General features: G+C 27.0%; 1 protein-coding gene across 2 annotated transcripts; it reads left to right on the top strand.

Annotated features, from left to right (window-relative positions):
• The first annotated feature begins 210 nt into the window (after nucleotides 1-210).
• Nucleotides 211-6,889, top strand: LOC101498251 (protein NRT1/ PTR FAMILY 3.1). Of its 2 annotated transcripts, XM_004514443.4 has the most exons (4): nucleotides 211-370; nucleotides 553-770; nucleotides 1,924-2,483; nucleotides 5,759-6,889. In XM_004514443.4, the coding sequence occupies exons 1-4, from the start codon at nucleotides 298-300 to the stop codon at nucleotides 6,642-6,644; spliced, it is 1,737 nt and encodes a 578-aa protein (XP_004514500.1). In that variant the 5' UTR covers nucleotides 211-297; the 3' UTR covers nucleotides 6,645-6,889. The 2 variants fall into 2 exon arrangements, with proteins under 2 accessions (XP_004514500.1, XP_073221217.1); XM_073365116.1 differs by lacking the exon at nucleotides 553-770 and having other exon boundaries at nucleotides 229-370.
• Nucleotides 6,890-7,342: the final 453 nt, after the last annotated feature.

Raw genomic sequence — 7,342 nt, forward strand, 5'->3', positions numbered from 1 at the left:
TTTTTCAATTATATTATTAAATTATTTTTATATAGAAGATTTTTAAAATATTAATTTTATTTATATTTAGGATAGTAAAAAACAAATTATTGATTAAAACAGAAGGTGTAATTTACTGTCCCGAAATAAATTAAAATAATCTTATTAATTTGTGGCTATTATAGTTCTACAAGTGGTATAGTACGCTTGACAGTGCTGTGGTTGCCGTGATAGGCCTCGAAACCTCAAGCTTTCCCTATAAATACCTCAATTATATAGCCATTTTATGTACTGCAAAGATAATAAGGTTTTGAAAAGATGGAGCAGAATGGTAATTATCCTCATAGAAGAGGGAAAAAAGGAGGACTTGTCACAATGCCTTTTATATTTGGTAAGCATGGATTTTAACATAGCATATAAAGAATTCAAGTTGCAATATTGAATTTTGTGAAGTTTAATGTAATAACAACATCTTGCAACCATTTCAGCCACATCTACTTATATTTTACGGCAATATTAAAGTTGCAAATTTAACAGTGACATAAGTATGATGTTTTTCCTTCGTCGTTGCAGCTAATGAGATTAGTGAGAAGTTGGCTGTGGTGGGTTTCAATACTAACATGATTAGCTACCTGACAACACAGCTTAACATGCCATTAACCAAAGCTGCTAACACTCTCACTAACTTTGGTGGAACTTCAAGTTTGACACCGTTGCTTGGTGCCTTCATTTCCGATTCCTTTGCTGGAAAGTTCATGACTATCGCCGCTGCTTCCATTATATACCAGATAGTAATTTTCTCAATCATCTAAATTAAAGTTTTATTTAGTATTTTTGTTTACCAAAAATAACATTTTAGTTTAGTTTTTTCTGGTTGAAGATTATAAGAAATATAGATTAATAATCTTATATTTTTTGTGACTATTTCTTTTAAATATTAAAATATACAAACCAAACATGTTTTTAGTTTTCTATATATATATAGACCGACAGTTACACTGTTTAAATAATTAAAGTACTATTTTTTTTGGTTCGTTAAATAATTAACTTATAATTCGGTATAAAATATTACAATTCGGCAGTTACACCGTCTAAATAATCAAATTATAATCATCTCCCTGCTCTATTTTTACCTCCTCGATATGAACCATAATAGTGTTGGGCTACAAATAGACTAAAAGTTATTTTAATTTAATACGTAATCACTTCGAACACCTTAACAATCACAACCAAATAATTTGTTTTAGTACTACCTAAGTTAATTTATCTTTAATACCTCTTCTCCCTGATAAATCCAACAAAATTAGGAATAAAATAATAATAAGATCAAATATATTGATTTTTTTATTTATAAAAATAATAGTAAATAAATTTAAATTTATATATATATATTCAACCTACTAACTTAAATATTTATCAATTTAGTTAGATTTTATGGATAATACATCAATTGATCAAATTATAATTCCATTTTTTCTTAAAAAAGAAAAACTGGAGACAACATTGTTTTAAGCTTGCCTATAGACAAGTTAAAATTTGAAGACCTCAAAGGTTACCATACTAAACTGCAGTTAATTGATATATTATGATAGATACACTTTGTTGTAATTAAAAGTTATGAAAAGAATTAATAATTTAACAGAATCACGGGAACATCTGAATCATTAATAATTATAAAGAATTAGCATTTAAAAAATAGTATTATACGATTCTCAATGGGACAAACAAGGATACTATAATCAGTATATATTTACAGTGTCTCAGTCATAAATCATTAAATTAAGAAGAAAAAAATTATCATAGAAGGTGGTAAATTTAATAAAATTAACTAACACAAATTTTAAAATTTTAAATTTGAGCTCAACACCAAAGGTCTAACTCGATAACGATATTTAGTTTAATATAAAAGTTACTTATTCTAATTTATGTGATTTTTCATAATAGGGTATGATTAGTTTGACAGTATCAGCAGTACTTCCACAGTTAAGACCACCTCCTTGTAAAGGGGAAGAGATATGTAAGGAAGCAAGTGCAGGACAGCTGGCAATTTTATATATATCACTTTTATTAGGTGCAATCGGGTCGGGTGGGATCCGACCCTGTGTGGTAGCATTTGGTGCTGATCAATTTGATGAATCGGATCCAAAACAAACAACAAGGACATGGAGATATTTTAATTGGTACTATTTTGTCATGGGAATATCTATACTTGTGGCTGTAACTGTTCTTGTTTATATTCAAGACAATGTTGGATGGGGATGGGGCCTTGCAATCCCCACTATTGCAATGTTCATCTCAATTATTACATTCATTGCTGGATATCCACTTTACCGGAACTTGAACCCGGAAGGAAGCCCGTTTACCCGACTAATAAAAGTGGCTGTGTCTGCGTTTCGGAAGAGGAAGTTACCAAATGAGTATAACTCTAAGATGTTGTATCAAAATGATGAAGTTGATGCCCCTATTTCTTTGGGAGGGAAGCTGATTCATTCAGAACAGTTTAAGTAAGTGCATTAGTTTTTTTTTTTTTTTTAAAAAAAAAAAAAAAATCTGCCACTTTATAATCTATTTCTTTTCTTACATGATAAAGCATATTATAGTATGGGAGTGTTTCAAAATAATTTTTTTTTGGATGAAATGAGGTTTCAATAATTGAATTAATAGTGGCCTAGGGTCATCAATAATTGGTAGAAAGTTTTGTAATTTCATAAATATTAATCCTTTAATATTTTTGTATTATATCTCATGTAGTTTAATATTTGTTATATCATTTAAATTAAAAAATTCAAAAAAAAACTGAAATTATTGGATTTTAAAATAATGACAAATTTTATAAATTGATAAAATAGAGAAATTAAACATTTTAAAAGTCGAATTTTGAACATTCGTTTTATTTTAATTGTTTTATTTAGAATATATTTATTTGTCTTATAGGAGTTGTCTCTATAAATTAACAATGGAGCATTAATTCTTTTTTGTCCAATAATACATCCTTATATATTATATCTTAATTCATCTAATTATTATACTAACAATTATAAGTATTACTATTTTAGTGAATATAACTCAATTTATCTTTAAAATTAACAAAACTAATTATTTTTTAAAAGAATTATATATAATTCAAATATACACTTATAATAAAAAATAAAATACACTCAAATGTACACTTATAACAAAGAAAAATGAAACACTTATAATAATGCGAAGAGAGTAGTTTTTTTTTTATTATTAGAACTTTATAAAGTGAACAAGTTACTTTAGACTCCTCCAAAGTGAGGTTATCACTTTAAATAACAAAGTGAATAATATCAATTGTTGATAAATAAATCAATAAATATTATATGCACATGCATGATCAACCATAGGAGTTATAAAATTAAACTTTGATTTATTCACTTTACTAAGTTCTCACTTTACATCGACAATCGACGAGTCAATGCCTGAATAGTTAATTTATTTTGGAAATTACCATAATGTGAAGTGATGATAAAGTTCAAACAATCATTTTTTTTTCCTCTTTTTTAGATTTAAATACAACTTTAGTCCTATTTTTATCAAATTTAAGAAAGTGGTCACTCCATTTTAAAATCTAATAATTTTAGTTCTTCATTATGATTTTTTAACTAAAATATAACGATGTTGTATATTTAAAATAACATGATATATAATACGATGATATAAAATAATTAACACTCATGAAATCGCAACGAATCTGTCGAAAAAATTAACTTTCAACTTCAGAAAATTTTCATTTTTGTAATTCAATTAATAAGATATGAACAATTAATACATCTAGATGGTTATATATCATAAAATCGTATGTCATATCATTTATATATTTCATATTCTCATATTTAAATTTAAAAATTTAAAAAAAATAAATAAAAACTGTTAGAGTTTTAAAATAAGATGATCAATTTTATGAATTAATAAAATTATAAGAAAATTAATTTTTTTAATAGCGATCTAAATATTGAGATAGCTCGTAATAGGATGCCAGCACCTATTTGCTTCTTGCACTGGGCCAGAGACATTGATGAATCATTTTGTTTTGTTGTGAATCTAGCCCACTTTATACACATGCCACAGCAATGGTCTCTTGTGCATATCCATTCATTTTGTACGGCCCATATTTAATCATTCATTCGTATTTTGTTTTTTTTCAATTGTCATGTATTGAGATTTTTTTTTTGGGTTTTATTTCTTGCTTTCTAGTTTTACAGTAGTATTAAATATTGTTTTATTAAAATGGATTTATTTATTGTTGAGTGAAAAGTAAATGAATTGAGATAATTAAGAATTATGGGTAATATAAAAAAAAGATAAAATTGTTTATAAAAAACATCAAATTTTAATTGTTTTATTGTTAGTGTAATCAACCTTAATTGATATTTAAAAAAAGAACGTATTTTTTTAGATTTAATTGAAATTAATATGAAAATTACTATCTATTTTATAATGTAAAATTTAATACCTATATTTTGAAATTGATAAAAATTATCTATTGAAATTTATATTTTATATATGAGACACGAAAAGTTAAATATCATATTTTTTCTTTAAATTTAATTTATTATTTCTACTTGGGTAGATAAATTGTCTTTTTTCAGTTTAGAAAAATGATTTCAGCAGAAATTTTTTTTTTTGTTGTTTATAAGTATTATACTAAATTTTTTATATTTTATTGTAAAAATATTCAATATTTACCATTATAAGTAATAAAAAATTTGAAGGAAAAAATTAAATTTTACTTTATTAACACTTTTGTTAAATAATATTTAGTTATTATAATTAAATATAAATGGTAGTAAATTATTTTTTATAAAAAAACAACTCATTTAACTATTAATTTAAGGATCACATGCACCGCTATGTCAAATTGACTCATGCTTCTTAGAAATTCTCAGTTAATATTTAATGTATTTTCATGATTTTATGATATACATAGGTTTTTAACACCGTCAATTGATGATAATTATTACATATTAAAAATATTCAATTTTAATCATGAAAACTATTAATGTTACATATATAGGATGTTGTGATTTGTCATATTATAAAATATATTATTCTTAAATTTTAGTTCAATTGATAAAATATTTATATTAATTGCTTGATAGTTTTATTTTAAGTTCGAATATGAAATATCGTAATTTTGAGTTTATGGTAGTATTTGCTATCTATTCTACGAACAAACAAAAAATACTGAAATAGAGTATAAAAATTAATTTCTTTATGTAATAATAAAAACAAAATATATGAATTCTTAATTAAGATTAATAAGATATCACATAATTTCCAAGATAAATAAGAGAGAAGATGTATAAAAAAAAAAAAAGAGAAGATATATAGTAAAATTTAGATTTTTGAATATAAAATTCATTTGTTCTAATACTACTTATAATTTATTTATGGTAGAAAAAACCATTAAAATATTTTTTTAGGCTTGAAACAGGTGCTTAAGCTCGTTTATATCATCCTTAAATCCAAAGGACAAGCAAAGTCATAATGAATTTTATTATTATTATTTTTTGATAAAATGAATTTAATTATTTTATAATATTCTTTTATCGATCTCAAAATATTCAAACTAAGCGACAAAGCTTTGTACAGGTACATTTTTTTACTACTAGGAGTGAATTGCGAACGTAGTTAAACAAATTTATTTAATACTATTTTGGAAAATAGTTAAGTTAAAAGTTATTAGCATATAAAGTGGATTTAAAAGTTTAAGGAATATATAATTTATTAATTAAGTTGCGTTTTTCTTATACAGATTTTTGGACAAGGCAGCAATTGTGACAGAGGAAGATGATATGAAAACACCAAACTTATGGAGGCTATCGACAATTCACAGAGTTGAGGAATTGAAGTCAATAATCAGGATGGGACCAATATGGGCATCAGGCATCATTCTAATAACAGCTTATGCCCAACAAAGCACATTCTCACTCCAACAAGCCAAAACAATGGACAGACAACTCACGAAATCTTTTCAAATTCCAGCAGGGTCCATGTCTGTATTTACTATCCTATCCATGCTCACCACCACTGCCCTCTACGACCGCGTCTTAATCCGTGTAGCTCGTAGATTCACTGGACTCAACCGCGGTATAAGCTTCCTTCACAGAATGGGGATTGGGTTTGTAATCTCAATCTATGCTACATTAGTTGCTGGTTTCATTGAAATGAAGCGAAAAAAGGTAGCTATGGATCATGGACTAACCGAGCACTCCCATGAAATAATCCCAATCTCAGTGTTTTGGCTTGTGCCACAGTATAGCCTTCATGGAATAGCTGAAGCTTTTATGTCCATTGGGCATTTAGAGTTTTTCTATGATCAAGCACCGGAGAGTATGACAAGCACTGCAATGGCGCTATTTTGGACCTCGATTTCACTTGGCAACTATTGTAGTACACTTTTGGTTGCCTTGGTACACAAGTTTACTGCAGGGCCTAATGGTTCTAATTGGCTTCCTGATAATAACCTCAACAAAGGGAAGTTGGATTACTTTTATTGGCTCATCACACTCCTTCAGTTTATAAATCTCATTTACTACTTAATTTGTGCTAAAATGTACACATACAAGCAAATTCAAGTCTATGACAAAGGGGATAATAGTTCAGAAGATATCCAAATTGAACTTGGTACCAGAGTTTAGGTGGAATTTTACAAAGATTGTTCATGACTTGCTTAGATTTGGATTGTAGAGGTTAGGTGATCATGTGCCATGAGTAATTGCTATTATACACTAGATAATAGTACTATATATTAATGTATGCATGAGCATACTGTACATTTGCCAAACGCATATGTAAAATAAATTATAACTATATCACTACCGAATAGTTGATCTAATGTATCCAACCAAGATTATGCTAATATCATTGTTCAAAGCCTTTTTTATATTGTTGTACTATGGCTTCACTACGAGACATAACTTTCTTAATTGTTATGATACGGCAAGTTGCAGTTATTAGAGGTAGTTAATATATACTTATGGTTAGGTGAAAGATTTTCTACAATTATAAATCTCAATCAAATCTTACTTTATATGGTCTTCAGAAATACAAATCTTCTTTCATATTCTTGCTTCATTAATTGAGCTGGACTGGATTCGGGTTGTTCTTAGATCTTCACTAGTTTTTGATCCGACTAAGTCTTCTTTTCAAACTTAATTCTTTCAATTTCAATTGTTGACTTTCCATCAGAGGCATTGACTTCTTGTTGGAGTGAGATGTTGTGTTTCTTGAATAATGATAGTCAGAGGCAAAATTGCATGACTTATAATTGGTGGCATTGGACAAATAACCTTGTTGAAACTTCAAAGTTAGTGCAACATTAGAGACAACATTTGGA

The sequence above is a fragment of the Cicer arietinum genome, chromosome 2 (assembly GCF_000331145.2).
Source record: "Cicer arietinum cultivar CDC Frontier isolate Library 1 chromosome 2, Cicar.CDCFrontier_v2.0, whole genome shotgun sequence".
Classification (NCBI taxonomy): Eukaryota; Viridiplantae; Streptophyta; class Magnoliopsida; order Fabales; family Fabaceae; genus Cicer; species Cicer arietinum.

What these genes read in the sequence shown, in the direction of transcription:
- LOC101498251 (XM_004514443.4), top strand. Translation starts at nt 298, where the DNA reads ATGGAGCAGAATGGTAATTATCCTCATAGAAGAGGGAAAAAAGGAGGA. An exon ending in CACAATGCCTTTTATATTTG is followed by an intron (nt 371 to 552) that starts GTAAGCATGGAT and finishes TCGTCGTTGCAG; the next exon opens with CTAATGAGATTAGTGAGAAG. An exon ending in CTTCCATTATATACCAGATA is followed by an intron (nt 771 to 1,923) that starts GTAATTTTCTCA and finishes TTTTCATAATAG; the next exon opens with GGTATGATTAGTTTGACAGT.